Below are 18,118 nucleotides of genomic sequence, written 5' to 3'. Positions count from 1 at the left end.
TGTATTTTTATTTACTTACCTCATACCTAGATAAAAAGTCGCGGACTGGGCGCTCGTATTGCATGTTTGAACAAGTGGCTGACAAGCAAGTAACTCATGTAATGCTGTTTAATTATATTTAATTTTATAACAATACATTGATGGGAGAAAATTGGATACAAATATTTGAATTTTATTGCTATTTCTTTCAAAATTACATTCAATTTAAAATGTACCTATTTGAAGTTCATTTTTGTAATAAACAACTGAAATAAGATCACCTTTAGCGATATTAATTACTGGCGTCATTTCGTTACACGGAAAAATGCCGTCTGAAGAATTGTTATTTTTTTAATAATGAAACAATTTCAGAGTAAATGTGAATAAATATTTTTTATCGTACAAAGAAGGTTAATTAAATGCGACGGTGCTCTTTAACAAATATTTATACAGGTTGACGTTTATAGCTATTGCGTTACTTTTGGAGGCTTCTAAAAGTATTCTATAATCAACTGTTATTGTGAATTAACGTCTGAACACATATACATTATGGACGTTCTATCATCAGAGCTGTATAGTATAAAAAGGGTCCAAAGTGCTTTACAAGTCCTGGCCACAACTCTACATCTGACTTCATATCTGTATCCACAACAAGCTCTAGTCTCTGGTTAGTCGGATATCTTTTTAAATATTACAAATGTGGAAGTATGTTTAATAATATTTGTATAATATTAGGTTGGTTTTTTGTCGTAGAAGGACCAAAATGTGGGCGTTAGAATAAATATACTGTATATGTGATATTAATTAAACAATGAATAGAAAATGGTACTTGTATTGAAGATACGAACTCTAACAATACAAAAGTGATAATAATAAATATCACAACTACAAATACTAACTATAAATACTACAAGCTGTAAAGAATATATATAAAAATTGGTACAAAAATATATAAAAATCTGCAAAGAGTTTGCAACAATATTTATAAATTTGCTCATTTTATACAACGCATTCCAAATCCAAATTAAACTAATAAATATTAGACAACTGAAGGACATACTTCATATAATATGAATGTAGATAGATGGATGGATGGAACGGAGAGGACGACTGAAAAAAAGATTATATGAAAGATGACATGTATAAAAGGAAAATATGCTCGGATATGATGGGCGTGTGTGTTATCGAGTGTGTTATCTTCCATTGATGCCTATCATCAATGGAAGATAACACACTGTGCTGATCCCAAATGACGGTATTACAGGCAAGGCAATAATGAATGATATGGACATAGTTCAATATATTCTTTTATTATTAAACTTTAATAATAGAGATAAACAAGTATGACGCAGGACGAAACATTCATTCTCATGCGTACAAATGGAAATTTGGAATCAAACCCATAACTAACCGAAAACGAAGCTGTAAACCATTATACCATCAAGGTTGTAATGTCTGTACCATTATTGAATACTAAACCATGCACTCATGTTTTGTTGTCATTTCTCTCTCCATTAAAACCGGATAATCACATTGCACTAAAAAAAAATCGAAACGTGTGAATACAAACTACCAACCAGCACTAATTTATTAGGGTCAAATATAAAAACACAATAAGATTAAATCAGTCGTAGTGATAAGAGCAGACCAGTTCCTACAACAGCCCACTAGAAAGATTTAAAATTGTATTTTGGCCGTAGGGTGCAGATTATGCAGAGAATTTACAGGATGATTTCCAATAAATGAAATGATCCTAAAATTGCATCTCAATAATATAACAAATCTTAAAGCATAAAATACACAATTTGACATACGATCTGTTGGCCCATAAATGGGAGTTTTATACAATTATTTGAAAACATAACTGATAATGCTATCAAACAATAGTTAAACATTTGCATATATTAAAATTTTGTTGACAACACAAAACATTATTCAAACAAGGCATTGACCTTGTTTCGTTGACGTTGTGCCTAACAGTCGTCGTCCTCACAGATAATAATACGCCTAAAGTAGTCTGCAAGCTATGTTTGTTTGATGAATAAGATGTGACAGTGAAATTAATTGCGTCCTCGCGTCTCTGGGCAGTGCCTGAATATCAGTGGTTTGCTGCTTGGATGCTGCAAACAATACACTGAGGTGCTGCCTTTTTACGTATGGGCTATGCACACACACTACGTTACACATACCGTTTTTTGTTAACTGTATTGCATTTTATTTTATCTGTATATTTGTTGTGTATTGTATTTTGTTTAACTTGACTAATATTGTGTATATCTGTTTTTATTTTTGTTCTTATTATTACAGTGTCTTGTGTGTGTGTGTGTCTTTAACGTGAATAAAAAATTTTATCTATCTATCTAAATTAAATGGGTGTGGAGTCATAAAACGGTCATCATGAATGGCAATAAAATATACATACTGTCTTTGTAGTATATTTTACACATGGGATGAACAACAAGCAGACGAAGCAAGATATTAACAGCTTAAACTGAATATACTTTAAAACGATCAATATACTTCAAATCTTGCAATCATGGAATAATACGAATAATCCAGGTCAATTCAGACACAGCTCTATTTAGTCCGTAGCAAAGTAGAGCAACTGATATAAATACTTAAATATTTTTTTATAAGCACATACTCAAGACCCAGATCAATATAAACAATTATATTCATGAATACAACTATTCGTACGGTGACGAGGAGGAACACGCGATCATCGGAAGTAAGGCGTTGTACTAAATCACTAGACCACTGACGCTCATAAATTGTAGATATAAAACAACATTTAATACTTACTACTGTATTGGAATTAATTCCAGATGGAGACGTATTCGACTACATAGTGGTGGGAGCAGGATCTGCGGGTTGTGTGATCGCAAACAGACTCACAGAAGATCCAAGAACAAGAGTCCTGCTCGTAGAAGCTGGTGGTGATCCACCAATGGAATCTGTTGTAATATACATTATCATTAGAATTTCAACTACTGCAACTGATTATGCAAATAATTTGTTTAAATCTTTATTAATTTCAGCTTCCTGGCTTAATGTCGTATTTAAAACATTCTGCGGAAGATTGGAATTATACATCAGCTTACGATGGCTATTCACAACAATGTCACGTGCCACCTGTTGCTGATATAACCAGAGGGAAAATGCTGGGTGGCTGTAGCAGTATAAACTATATGGATTACGTTCGAGGCAATCCTCATGATTATAATACGTGGGCAAACATAACTAAAGATGATACTTGGAAATATGAGAACGTTCTTCCATATTTTATCAAAAGTGAAAGACTTGAAGATCCAAATATTTTTAAAACACCATATGCACAATTTCATGGACGTAATGGTTACTTGAGTGTTACAAGGCAGTACGCTAACGTAACACATAAGTATTTAAAAGCGTTTAGTGAGCTTGGACATAATATCGTATTTGACACAAATGGTGATTATACCCTTGGCTATAGTGAACCAATGCTGACGATGGCTGATGGTTATCGACAAAGTACAGCTACAGCATTCCTCTCTCCAATTAAAACTAGGCCTAATTTATATGTCCTAAAAAATACTCTGGTTACTAAAATAAATTTTGATAAATACGATAATGCTATTAGTATTGAAGCAATTAAAGAAAATGATAAAAAGATAATAATAATGGCAAACAAAGAGATCATAGTATCAGCTGGAACTATAAATTCTGCACAGTTGCTCATGTTGTCAGGCATTGGTCCTAAAAATCATTTAGAAAGTTTAGGCATCAACGTTGTATCAGATTTGCCAGTGGGAGAAAATTTACAAGACCACATAACTGGTATTACAGTCTATGCAATGGATAAAAAGGAAAGTTATAGATTACCTAAAAATCCTCACGATTATCCATTAGCAAAAGTTGTTGGCTACGTTGCAATGAATGAATCACAATCATACCCAGACTACCAAACGCTCAGTTTTATTACGGACGCAGATTCAATTCTACAGCTTTGCACATTTACTTACAACTTCAAAAACGAAATATGTGCGTCTTTTTATAATCAATTAAAAGGAAGAGAGGTTATGTTTTCTCATATCGTTTTACTTCATCCAAAATCTAGAGGTCGTATTTTGTTGCGAAGCGTGAATCCTTATGATTATCCACTTATTTACACTGGTCATCTATCAAATCCTGCCGACTTGGAAACTCTAGCCGCGTATATCAAAGATTTTAATCGAGTAAGAACTACAAATTACTTCAAGGAGGTGAAAGCAAATTTTTTGGTGCCGTCAAGTTGCTCCATATACGAACCTGATAGTAAGGAGTATTGGAAATGTCACGCTCTGTGCTTGGCAATGTCAGTTTATCACTACGCGGGGACGTGTTCGATGGGATCTGTGGTGGATGGGAGACTTAGGGTTTTTGGTGTACAGAGATTAAGAGTGGCAGATGCTAGTGTCCTGCCGACTATTACAAGCGGGAATACCAATGCTCCTATCATTATGGTCGCTGAAAAGGTTGCAGATTTTATAAAGGCAGATAATATACATGTTAATTAAATAATTAATACAAACGTAAGTTTATCGGTGATGAGAGTAGAGGTAGACGGTGGTAAGATAGTATCTGGCACATTGGATTCAAAATATATTGATCGTAATGTGAACATGGCAAAGATTGCCTTCATCGCAACGTCGATAAGGCTCCTTCATTTGGGATTGTAGTAGTAAAGACATTTTTATAACGCAAGCTGGTATTGACAGAAGAAAAAGTGAAACTGTAATTAGAAATTATTAAAACGAACCCGCGACTATCGAAACTAAAGCCACGTGCTAAACTGCTACACCACCGAGTTCATCAATAAACAATTAATTAAATATATTCTGATGAACTTCCTGTTCCCCACCCACGTTCAATCTATTTTCTTCACTCTTATTTAATTATTTTATTGCACAAGTGGAAATAACTCAGCAAAATAAAACAAATATAACTAAAATTGTCGTATATGTCTATATACGACGTATCACGTAAATAAACAAGAAATAACCGAGAAAGACAGAAATGGGTTTTAACTAATTAAGTACCAACTAATACAAAATATATAAATTTACATGTATATATATATAGTTACATGCATATGAATACTGGTATCTGTACAAATAAATAAGATTGAAGTAATCGGTTGTAATTTCAAATTAACAGCTTTTCACTAAATGCATATGAAAGTAAATACACTTACAACAATTTTAAAAATATCAATCGTAACTATAAATCGTTCAAATAAATTTTTAGTTAAACTATTTCAGAGAACAGTAAATTCAAATATTATCTCTTTATAATATCAGTATGTATTATTAAACCTTAGCCTGAAACCTAAACCTTAGCTCCAGCCTTATTAAAACTATTTTCATTAAACAAGTAGGTCACACAGAAAGAAAAAAATAGATCAATACCGTCAACAGTAAAAGTTACACAGAAGTAAAAATCTGTAAACTGGCAACACAATTGTTATTTATAGGGGTGACGCGACGCGGTGAAAATATTGCTATATTTAGAAATTTGCAGGCTGGCAACACCGTGTGATTTGTGGTCGCAACACGGACGGCCGGCAAACAACATATTCTATTGGATTGTGCTTAAAATAGTAAGATTGTGTGCAATATAGTACTACTAGCGGGGCTTAAAGTGTCAAAATTGTTATAGAATAAAAAAATATTTATTTAAACAAACTTTTGTATGTGTTAAGGCTCTATTTAGTATGCTTTGGGATAAGTATGAGATGATAATAATAATAATAAATGGAAAGCACGCACCATCCATACAGTACCAATAGTTTTTTCATCCGCAGGAATTAAACCAAGAAGTCTTATCAAACACCTAGACACGTTGCAAATCTACTCCTCTACAATAGAACTATTACAAAAAGCCGTCATTCTCAACACATGCCGTATAGTAAGAAAATTTCTTTCTTCATCATATAACTCATCCATGCTAGGCTGAGCCCGCGTGTTTGAATGTATTACCTAAAATTATAATAATAAAACTGGAAAAAAAACCAGCAAAAGCTGAGAGAGTGAGACGATACTAATAATAATAATAATAATAATAACGCACAGATGCGCGCGCGCACACACACACACACAAACACACACATACTGCACTTGGTTTCGGCCCGTAAGTGTGGAGAAAACCAGCAAAAGCTGAGAAAAATAAAATAAAAAAAAGAGAAACGAAACATACAAATAATAATAATAATAATAAAACCCTTTATTGTGTACACAGATGAAACAATAAGATAATACAGTAAATAGTAAAGTAATTACAAACGGTGGTGTTATCGCTAAAAGCAATCTCTTACATACAACCTAGATGAGAGGACTTATGTACATAGGATCGGTAGGTGGCACACATAAGACACTATACTACTAAATATACATACATAAGGGATAAATATATAAACCTACATATATACTACATATTGGAAGAAATGAGAAAAAACATAAAAACATGCACAATGAAGAGAGATAATGAGATCTTAGTCTATTTTTAAATTATGCTTGTGTTTGAGCTGATCGAATGGAGAGTGGTAGAGAGTTGATGATGATGAAGTGTGGAGAGAACCAACCATAAACATTTAAACACTTTTAGAATTTTCACTTTTGAATAGACATCACATTTTTTTTAATCTACCACTCATTCCGAAAGCTGTCTTATCACAAGAAGAACGAGCTAGATACTTGCGTGTTGCTATTTTAAATAAATGATGTTGTAAATATATACTATATACACATTAACAACGATTAGGCATGCGACAATCAACATAGAAACCGCTACGTACTCAATCTTTGTTATATTATTATGAGGAAGTCAATTTCATTACTTAATGAATTCATAAAAATACAAAAATTCTAAATTCAAAATATCTTAATTCCTGTTGGTCTATTACAGACTCTTATGATATGTCAAATCTACGTATTATTTTGTGTTTCAATTCAATATGAAAAGTAAATTGTAACTGGCAGCCTATAAATATATGCGTTACCATATAAATCATAATAAAAAAGAAAATTGAAAAAGAATAAATTAAAATTAACGAATTTTTTTTTGGACAATGCACACAGCGCCATCTAGATCCAAGTTAAGCTAACTGAAGCTTGTGTTATGGGTACTAGAGAACTGATACATACATATACATAGATTTTTTTTTGTAAATACATACATATATACATAGAAAACATCCAGATTCCAGACCGATACAAACAATTTTTATTGGGTTGTTTTGGCTGTTGTCAGATGTTTGTAGCACCTGTAGTACTACGACCTACATAGATCTATTGTGCTCGCCCTTTTCAAAGTACACGTACGCGTACGTCTAGGCAGACCCGTCAGGGACAAGAATTGAAGGATATTCTTAGGAGCGATGGTTTTTATCTCCTCTGGAAAGAGTGTAAACTTTCCAAAGGAGATATTTCGTTTATGCATGAATGGGCTACAACCCCGTAGGACGTGTGGTGGCGTTTCCTCTTCAGTTTGGCAGAATCTGCAGATTTTTGTCGTGCATAGTTTAGCCATATGCCAAACAATCATACTCATGAATACAAATGTTTGTGCCGTGCGAGGAATCGAACCCGCGACCATCGGCCGTAAAGCGGTATGCTAGACCGCTATATTGAGGCTTGCGAGATAAATATGTGTTCCAAATTTCATAAACATATCTCAAACGGTTATTTAGATATTAACGTCCAAATATCGTAATTTTTGTCAGTGATCAACTATAGATCAAAATTATAACCCACTTCCAGATGACCTAGGAAGTTCAAATTTGGCATAGATAGGTAATTAGGTGAATATAAAGGAAAAAATCTGAACATGGTAAATTTCATGTTATCATTTCATTATAATTTTTCACTTTAATTGATTCTATTTCAACTTATATTGGACCAATACTAAAATTCTATGAAAACGCCGATAGCCACCAATTAACATTGATCCCTGGCAAAAGTAAGTTCATCTTGTACTGGACGGTAAGTAATATTGTATGAAAACGTCGATCATTACCAATTTACACTAACCCCTTCACATCAGTGTCGATAACTAGCAAACTTCAAATATTATTGAGCGGTAAACACTAGTTGCTATAATTTAGATTCTGTCTAAAATATACTCGTACTTATAACTAAGAGTATAGTTGAATTTCGTATTTATTATGTTATTAACTGAGATTTGGTATTAATTATTGTTTCAATATTTAGCGCACATCGATAGTGTAAATTTATTATTTTTATAAATATTTATTAAATAATAGGCATTTCGGTATAGGGCGCCGTGTGGGAGCGGTGCGATAAAACGTTGACGCGAACCTGTCCGAGCGAATGGCAGCCGCCCTCAATCCTCATAAGCACGAGCGCCGTCTTAATGTTCGGTTGTCTCTGGATATCTAACCTATAAGGTTGCGATTTATGCTACGAAATTCATGGTTTTCTTAAATTATACTTATATATTTGTGGTTATATTATTATTACATTATTTTAGTAAATACGTATGGTATAGACAATAGTTTAAACCAAAAATCAATAACAATTTTAGTATAGTTATAAGTAGGAATGTATAGTTAACTCGAGAATGAGAACTCATTGGTAACAAATTGTTTTTCTTGAGAATTCAATAGATAACAGTCAATTTGTTACATAATCGTCTTTACGAACTATAACGAGTCAATACCAAGTTTCAGATATTAAATAATGTATATGTTGACAGGGAACAATTCCGTATTTGCTTAACATATGCTATTACTATCCACAAATCACAAGGCCTTAGTTTTGACAGTCCTCTTCTCAACATAGGCTCCTCTATATTTAATAAAGGGCAGGCTTACGTTGGACTCTCCAGAGTTAAAACCTTAGATGGAGTACGTCTTAACAATTTAGATCCAGGTCACGAGAGCACTATTGTAGAGTACAACCATCTGTGGACGTTATACCGCCCCGATTTGCCCAAAAATTCCTGATACTTAATACTGATACTAATTGGCAATGCACTCGAACATTTAAAAGTTACAAGAAAATATAGAAAGTAACACAAAAAAAAGACAATTATACCCTGTAAACATATGAAAATACAGTAATTTATCAAAAATAATTTGGTATTAATTTAGTTATAAATAAGTACCTCGTATAATTTATGTACAAAAAGTAATGATATCCCATCAAAAACATAAATGTGAAATGATAGCCGAGTTTAATATTATGATATATGCCTTGATTGTTGACTTCTACGACAAAAGAGGTGAGATCTAAATGGGTGCCAAGTTCAATGGTCTGTCCTGAAATGTATTTATAACAATATAAAATATCATTTCTTCTTATAACTTAGGATAATATAAAAAAAATATTGATATATTCTTATCGTCTATGGCAACCGTTTCCCAGTTAAAGATTTCAGTGACTTCAGCGCCATCTAGTGAGATAACGACTACAATATATTTTTATCCTATACGCTTGAAATAAAGATTAAATCCAATCCAAATTTTTTTTTTTTTATAACACAGGGGACAAATGAGCATGCGGCTCACCTGATGGTAAGTGATTGCCGCCGCCCATGAGCAGCCACAACACCAGGGAAATTGCAAGTAGGTTGTCGGCCTTTTAAAAAGGAATAAGCTCTTTTCTTGAAGGTTTCAATATCGTATCGGTTCGGAAATAACATTGCTGGAAGGTGATTCCACAATGTGGTTATGCGAGGCAAAAAGGCATCCAGATGATCAGGATGGTATTACAGTTTCTAGCGGGTGGTACGGTGGTGAAACTCAGCAGCTGGTATTAATCCGAACAATTCCTCAGAACACTCCCCGTGATATAATAATTATATAAAATGTATGTTTTAGAAGTTTGATATAATCATATTTATTTTTGAGTACAAGATATAGGTTTTGATTTGACCATACCGGTTCTGGTATGGTCAAATCAAATTGGCCGTTGGGGCAGTAAAGTCCCCAAGTGACGACCGGAAGACGCAACGTGGGAAGGCCTCCAGCAAGGTGGACCGACGATCTGGTCAAGGTCGCTGGAAGGCATTGGATGCGAGCAGCGCAAGGCCGATCGTGGTGGAGATCTTTGGGGGAGGCCTTTGTCCTGCAGTGGACGTCTTCCCGGCTGAAATGAAGATGATGATACCGGTTCTACCTACTATGGATTCGGTTTAAAGTGTAAAATACCTATGTATAAGTAAAAGAAGAAGTTCATAGTCTAATATAATAATATATAAATACTAGCCACTCGCCCCGGCTTCGCACGGGTGCACATGTATTGTCCTGTAATGTAATGATATTCTACTTTGCCTAATAATACTTCATTCTCATTGTAATTTTATTTTTGTCCAATATGCCACTTGTTATACTTCTGCAATTATAATCTGAATCTTAAACATATTACACAGGTGATACGAGTATAAATACATAGGTATTCGACAATTAAAATATAACTTTGTTAATATCTCCATGCTAATTTGGACGCAATTCCTTTAAAAATTAAATTGAATTTTTAAATTAAAAACACTGACTGTTAGCAATATTTGCTTGGAGTGATCTGTAAACGGTCGTGCGTACAGTAACAATTAAGTAAAATAAGTTTAAAATTAAATACGTACATATATTATGAATAGTCTTATGATTTAGTTGTTAACAAACTCTTATATAGATAGATAAAACCTTTATTGCTAACATTAAGAGATTACCAAAAATATACTCTTATCTTTCATGTTATTGTAAACTAACTGAATCCCGTAGCGCTACCTGTATAAATTCCGATCGATCCCCCGTCCAATTCAAACGGGGATCGATATTACGACGGCCTGAGCCGAGGTTCGAACCCTTTTTTTTTTAACCTGTGGAAAATCTTCAAAAGACTGTCACCCCGCCGGAGGGAGGGCGGGGCGGTGTGTGAGATTTGTACTCACCAAAAACCACACGGTGTACCTACGAGCGCCTATGCCGGAGCCAGGGGATTCGCATGTGCATTTCCACCCCAGCTCCGACGGCGACGGCTCGCCCTGTAGATGTTGTAGGGCAGGCCCCATCTCGTTACGGTTAGGGCAACCTATTTCGCCCTACTCCATTGTGGAGTCGTGTAGGTACACGCGCACACCTCCGGGGCCTTTGGATTGGGGGACTGCCTCCCTCAAGGCAGTCACCCCGACCCCAGTGAGGGATAGAAGGGGGCGGAGTTGGGTACGCCCCCACCTCTAGGCCTGGTTCTTCTGCGGCGGAGGGAAGCGGGACGAGTCCACTCCCGTTCCTTTTCCGCCGCCTCCTTCCGTGAGATAAATTCCTCGTTCGAACCCCTACCCTCAGACTAAAGTCATATCCGTCAGGCGGGAGTTGGCCTTCAGCCGCTCCATAAGTCCTTCTGAAGGTTTGGAGTGCCATCTGCACTCGCCCCCTATCGTCCGGTGAAGCTGTAAAGGCCAGCTGCGGCCAACATTAGAGTAGTTCGAAAAAAAATAGTATGAATTACAAACTAAGTTACTCGATGCTAATTTAGAAACAGCGAATTATTAGAATAACATATAGGGTATAAATTTTGCGAGTGAAACTGCGGGCACAGCTAGTATTTGATATTTAGTTCATTTTTTTTATTATTTATTGTAATTTATTTATTACCCAATTTAGACTCAGCCCGAGTGGGCAGGGAAGTGAGCACGGAAGTGAGCAACGCGAGAGTGTAAACACGAGTGGAAACACTTCCCATGCCATTGGCCCTGCCACTCGCGCCTGCCCGGCGCTCCCTCGATTGTCGGTTTTTCGTGCTCGAGTCAAAGGACTGGCAGCGCGAGTGGCAGCGTGTTTTTACATTCAGCCTTCTCGTTCAGTTGTCGCCCGGCAATATTTCCGGCAGAGCGAGTGGCAGGGGAAGCGGCTGAATGTAAACGTAGCAATAGGGTTCGTTACAATTGGGGGATGGTTACAATCGTATAGGCAATCCTTGTAAGTTCACATTTTACAAGTCGAAACTTGTGAATACAAACTACCAACCAGCACTAATTTATTTAGTCTCAGACTACATAGGGACAGACAGCGACATCGACTTTGTTTTATGCTATGAAATAATTTCTATAATTAAGATTATGTCTAATGATTGAAAGCTGTAGGTTGTCACTTTTGTACAAGACTGTCAATTTGATGCATGTATCTGACACAATATTTATATATATATAAGATAATATGTTTGCACAGCTTCATAATGTTCTTTATGAAGTGTTCATTTAAGTAATTTAAGTTTTGGCAGTCACTCCACATGGACGCTACATCCGCAATTATAAGTAATATAACATGGACCCAGGGTGCATTGCAAGTGATCACCACAACCTTACATCTGACTTCCTATCTGTATCCTGAACAGGCCGTCGTTTCTGGTGAATATTGTTTTTTTTATGTAACTTGTATGGTCTCCCATATGGTAGGTATATCAAGTCAAATCAAATCAAAATGTCCTTATTCATGTAGGGGTTCACGTACACTTGGGGGTAAGTGATAATGGCAACTTTTAGCTCAAATGCATTTCGAACTGACGACAGATTTTTACATATCATAAGATCCTGTAATAGACCTTCATGAATACGGACATTTTGATTTGATTTATTATTATTGAGCTAAAAGTTGCTATTATCACTTGGGGGTATAACAATTAGATAACAACGTATTATCAGACCTACCTAATATACATATATAATTTCATCAAAATCGGTCAAGCCATTTTATAACACAGTGACACGAGAATTAAGTAACAACTTACCAAGTAATAAAATAAGAAGTTCTTGAATGCACTCCGAACTGATGGCCGACGAAAAGAATAACCTGAGTTTCTGATACACCCCTTGTGTTTCCATTCCGCAGTTTTACTGCCATATCTCATCATTAAATCGAAACACAGCATAAAAAAACGCAAATGAGAGGAGATAAAAATACTTTTGTTTATAATTGGTAATTTTTTTTATACAACGATGCTAGCAAACTCGCATGCGGCCCTTATGGCAAACAGTTAACGTAACCTATTTTTATACCCCCAAGTGACAATGGTAAATTTTTAGCTCCAGGAGCTCCTACACCAGGGGTTTTGTGTGTACTTAAAAAGCCTTAATATACCCGTCTTGAGGAACCCCATTGTGTAGTATCTCGAGAAAACCGCGGCAGATTTTAGTGTACGCTAGACGGAGTAGGGAGCTTCTCTGAAACGTCACTGTCCTGGACCAAGTTGTTTCCAGGGTGTGGGGACGAATTTTGATGATGCTAATTTGGAATAGCAAACAAGTTGAGGGCCTAAATGGCCCACCGATGGGGGATAGCCCCATCTAATTTAAACATGAACACCTACCTTGAACACCTTTACATCTATACATATAAATAAAATTGTAGTGTCTGTTTGTAATATTGAACTAACTGTTTTCGCAAAAACTACTGAACGGATTCTGACGAAACTTTACAGCAATACATCAGACTAACACATAGGCTATAAATCGGATGCAGGTGAAACCGTGAGTACAGCTAGTTTTTTTAAACATACTTACGTAAAACCATATGGACCGATACAACCAATTATACTCATGAATACAAATGTTTGTATCATGCGAGAATCGAACCCGCAACCATGTAACGGTCTTCTAATATTAGTCACAATAGAATATTTACAGTAATACAGTACCATTATCCTCTGTATTAAAATGCGATATAGATTATTATTTATTACTTAATAAAAACAATGATCCAGTCTTATAAATAACTCGATATTTTTTCCATTTATATTTCTTCCGGTAATTAATTAATTGGTAAGTTTTTGAGTAATTCTCTCGTAATTTAAAACTAACACAGTGAGTATTAGTTGCCATATTCGTCCAAAATGGTTTGACAGATTTTTATAAAATTTTATATCTATACTATGGAGGTCTGAGAATAGATCCACTTTATGTACCCCTAAATAGAAAAGGTTGCCCATAAAAAAAAGATATTTTTTAAATATTTGGACATATTTTATGATGTTATGTTAAACATCACTCTTAAAATTGCACCCTTCTACCACCAACACTTAATTATATACTTTAATTTATATCGCTAGTAATTTTATAGCAATCATCTCACATTCACGAGTATAATAGAGATGATGAATCTGATAATATTGGTGTAAATGTTAATTATGAAAATAACCAATTCATTTTAGATGGAGACGTATTCGACTACATAGTGGTGGGGGCAGGATCTGCGGGTTGTGTAATCGCAAACAGACTCACAGAAGATCCCAAAACTAGAGTCCTGCTAGTAGAAGCTGGTGGTGATCCACCAATAGCATCACATGTAAGTGTATCATCTTATTTGATCAATTGCTAAATTTTAAAAATACTTTGACAACTCTAATACCAAATTGATTAGTCAGACGCATTGTCGACTCTCGTAGTGAAGGCAACATTTCAGATGCTTACATTTCGTAGAGCATATAGATTGCAACATGGAAGGGAGCAAATCTACCGGCTTACGAGTTGAAACTTTCATCTTCGCTCTGGCCATGGAAGAGTTTCCACAATTGGATAAGATTCCCTCTGACTCGACTCTATAGCGACTAGTGGGGATATGTTGTTGATTTTTAGCCAGTAAAAGTCCAGAAATATCAGTTCGAATAACCTTAAGACAAGCCATCTATGATGGATTTTCCCAAAGTAAAAAGAAAGTAGCAGACCTCCTTCCGTCTCTGAAATTAATTTGGATCTCAGGTAGATGTAAAGATTTCTTACATCAGCCAAACTCAAGCTTACAACCTGCGAGGTATATAGACTGGAATATTCGTAAGTTAGGTAGTAAACCGGTAGACTTTACTGCTTCCATCGACGATCCAAAGTTTTTTACATAAGTTATAATATTTCAGCTTCCTGGTTTAGTGACGTATTTGAAACATTCTGCACAAGATTGGAATTATACGTCAGTCTACGATGGATATTCACAACAATGTCATATACCTCCAGTTGCTGATATAACAAGAGGTAAGATGCTGGGTGGCTGCAGCAGTAATAATTACATGGATTACGTTCGAGGGGATCCTCACGATTTCAATACTTGGGCAAACATAACTAAAGATGACACCTGGAAATATGAAAATGTTCTACCATATTTCATCAAAAGCGAACGACTTGAAGATCCAAACATTTTCGAAACACCATACGGAGCATTTCATGGACGCGATGGTTACATGGGAGTCACTAGACAATATGCCAACGTAACACATAGATATTTGAATGCCTTTAGTGAACTTGGGTATAAAATTGTTATTGATACAAACGGAAATGACACCCTGGGTTATACTGAACCGATGTTGACGATGGCTAATGGTTACCGACAAAGCACAGCTACAGCATTCCTCACTCCTATTAAAACAAGACCTAATTTATATGTACTAAAGAATACTCTGGTTACTAAAATAAATTTTGATGATAATAATAATGCTGTTAGCATTGAAGCGATTCAAGAAAATAAGAATAATGTGACCATTATAGCAAACAAAGAAATCATAGTATCAGCTGGAACTTTAAACACTGCACAGTTGCTAATGTTATCCGGTATCGGTCCTAAGAAACATTTAGAGAGTTTGGGAATTAAGGTTATTTCAGATTTACCTGTCGGTGAGAATATGCAAGATCATATAACTAGTAATTTAGCGTATACAATGGGAAAGAAGAAAAGTTCCAAAGTACCAACAAATCCTCACGATTACCCCTCACCCTCAGTAGTTGGATACGTCGCGATGAATACATCACAATCGTATCCAGATTATCAAACATTTAACTTTATAATGGACGCCGATGGTCTCTTAGATTTCTGTGCATTTTCTTATACCTACAAAAATGAAATTTGTAACTCTTTCTACAAAGATTCAAAAGGAAGAGAGGTTATGTTTGTAGAAGTGGTTTTGCTCCATCCAAAGTCCCGGGGTCATATTTTGTTGCGAAGCGTAAATCCTTATGATTACCCACTAATTTACACTGGTCATTTCTCTGACCCCGCAGACTTGGATAACCTAGCCACATATGTAGAGCACCATAATCTCGTAATAACCACGACTTTTTTTAAGGAGGTGAACGCAGAATTTTTAGTGACACCTAGTTGTGCATCTCATGAACCAGGTGGCAAGGAGTATTGGAAATGTCATGCTCTGTGCATGGCAAATTCCATATATCATTACATTGGGACTTGCTCTATGGGATCTGTGGTGGACAGTAGGTTGAGAGTGTTTGGTGTCCATAAACTAAGAGTAGCAGATGGAAGTGTTTTACCTACAATCACTAGTGGTAATACCAATGCTCCTATTATTATGGTCGGTGAAAAAGCTGCAGATTTTATAAAGGAAGATAATAAATAAGTATGTGCCTGAATATGAGTATAATACACATATATATACAGAACTAAATAAAATGCTATTGTATTGTATTTTTCTTTGCTTTCCTCATACCTAGATATAAAACAAAAAGTATATATTCTTTTAAATATTACATAATCGAACTTATTAAGTTCTATTGTGACATATAAAATATTACAATTCTTATAAATAAATAAAAAAAAAATTATTACATCAACAGATATACACGCATACACTTTTTATAAGACAATATAAATTACAAAAAAAAACAGAGTATATTAAAAAAGAAGATATAAGAATACAATGTTTAAGTCTCATCATAACATTATGTCACTGCTGTTCTTAGACATGAAGGACATCCAGTTACATTCCCTAGGTGAAAGTTCTAGATATTACTAATGCTAATAGTAATACTGCTGTTGTAGGGTGCAAATGTGCATGGTACATGTTCGTGAGTATAATTGTGTGTATGTTATTGTGTGTGGATGTGTGTGTGTATGTGTGTGTGTGTGTGTGTGTGTGTGTGGATGTGTATATGTATGTGTGTTTAAGGTGTACTATTATTACAAATTTAGGGGCATAATAAGTTCCTCAGTTTCGTCGTAAGTTTTGTTTAGCAAATATGCGCGTACGATGCTCTTGAACTGATAATTAGAGAGACTATGAATATCAATCTTTGAGTTTATTCTGTTATATAAAGTGGAAGCTAAATAATATAAGAATCTATAAGTGAAGGTCAATTTAGGTGAGGGTATAGGACAGATGTTGTCTTTACGTCGTTTGTTGGTGCTAGTATAAGGGGCTTTACGATACTGATAGATGATAGATAGATAGATAGATGTGTTTAATACATATAATTGCCTAACAGTCAGAACATTCCAATCCAGATGTAATTGAGACGTTGGATATAATATGTGTTTGAATGATGAAACTTTTAAAACTGCTCGTTGAGCTACTTCAAGTGGTTTGATGATAGACTTTGCAATGTAATACCATATGAAATCAAGGATGGTGTTAGCGTGCAGTAAACTGTGCGTAAAACATGTTAGTTGGTTATATGTCTAAGTGATTTAAATATATAAATTAATTTTCTAATCCTGGCAGTTAGAGAGTTGATTTGAGCCTTAAAGTTTAGTAAGTACTTAGTGTTTTCGACGGTTTTTATTCGTGGGCATGTACAGTAGGCTAATTATGTGACACGATATGAAATTGTTTCTGTTGAAGTTGTGATACAATATAAAATCATTTCAATTTAAAAAATGCGATCAAGTAAGATCGAATGACGACAGCATAAATCATTTCTATCGATGAAACACTACTATGAAGTTGCAACGGAATATTTTTAGTTTTAAAAAGTGAGTACATTAGATAGCTTATACTTTTAGAGGGATACATTTTAAGTTATTGGGTTAATTTTTTTTTTTTATAACACAGGAGATAAACGAGCATGCGGCTCACCTGATGGTAAGTGATTACCGCCGCCCATGAGCACCCGCAACACCAGGGGAATTGCAAGTACGTTGTCGGCCTTTTAAAAAGGAATAAGCTCTTTTCTTGAAGGTTTCAATATCGTATCGGTTCGGAAATACCATTGCTAGAAGGTGATTCCACAATGTGGTTGTGCGAGGCAAAAAGTTTCTACAAAACCGTACTGTGGAAGACCGCCATTCATTCAGATGATCAGGATGGTATTTCAGTTTCTGGCGGGTGGTACGGTGGTGAAACTCAGCAGCTGGTATTAATCCGAACAATTCCTCAGAACACTCCCCTTGATA

General features: G+C 35.3%; 2 protein-coding genes across 2 annotated transcripts; both read left to right on the top strand.

Moving 5' to 3' along the window:
* Nucleotides 1–528: 528 nt before the first annotated feature.
* LOC131842242 (ecdysone oxidase-like) lies at nucleotides 529–4,517 on the top strand. Its single transcript, XM_059190787.1, has 3 exons — nucleotides 529–646; nucleotides 2,805–2,938; nucleotides 3,018–4,517. Exons 1-3 carry the CDS (start codon nucleotides 529–531, stop codon nucleotides 4,512–4,514), a joined length of 1,749 nt encoding a protein of 582 aa, XP_059046770.1. The 3' UTR covers nucleotides 4,515–4,517.
* Nucleotides 4,518–12,242: 7,725 nt separating this feature from the next.
* Nucleotides 12,243–16,346, top strand: LOC131842264 (ecdysone oxidase-like). The gene is made up of 3 exons (XM_059190804.1): nucleotides 12,243–12,360; nucleotides 14,160–14,293; nucleotides 14,859–16,346. The coding sequence occupies exons 1-3, from the start codon at nucleotides 12,243–12,245 to the stop codon at nucleotides 16,344–16,346; spliced, it is 1,740 nt and encodes a 579-aa protein (XP_059046787.1).
* Nucleotides 16,347–18,118: the final 1,772 nt, after the last annotated feature.

Source organism: Achroia grisella, unplaced genomic scaffold (genome assembly GCF_030625045.1).
Source record: "Achroia grisella isolate CSIRO2021 unplaced genomic scaffold, CSIRO_AGI_Agris_v1 utg1080, whole genome shotgun sequence".
NCBI classification, from domain to species: Eukaryota; Metazoa; Arthropoda; class Insecta; order Lepidoptera; family Pyralidae; genus Achroia; species Achroia grisella.
The sequence above is the reverse complement of the archived record's forward strand: the minus strand, read 5'-3'. Positions and strand labels throughout refer to the sequence as shown.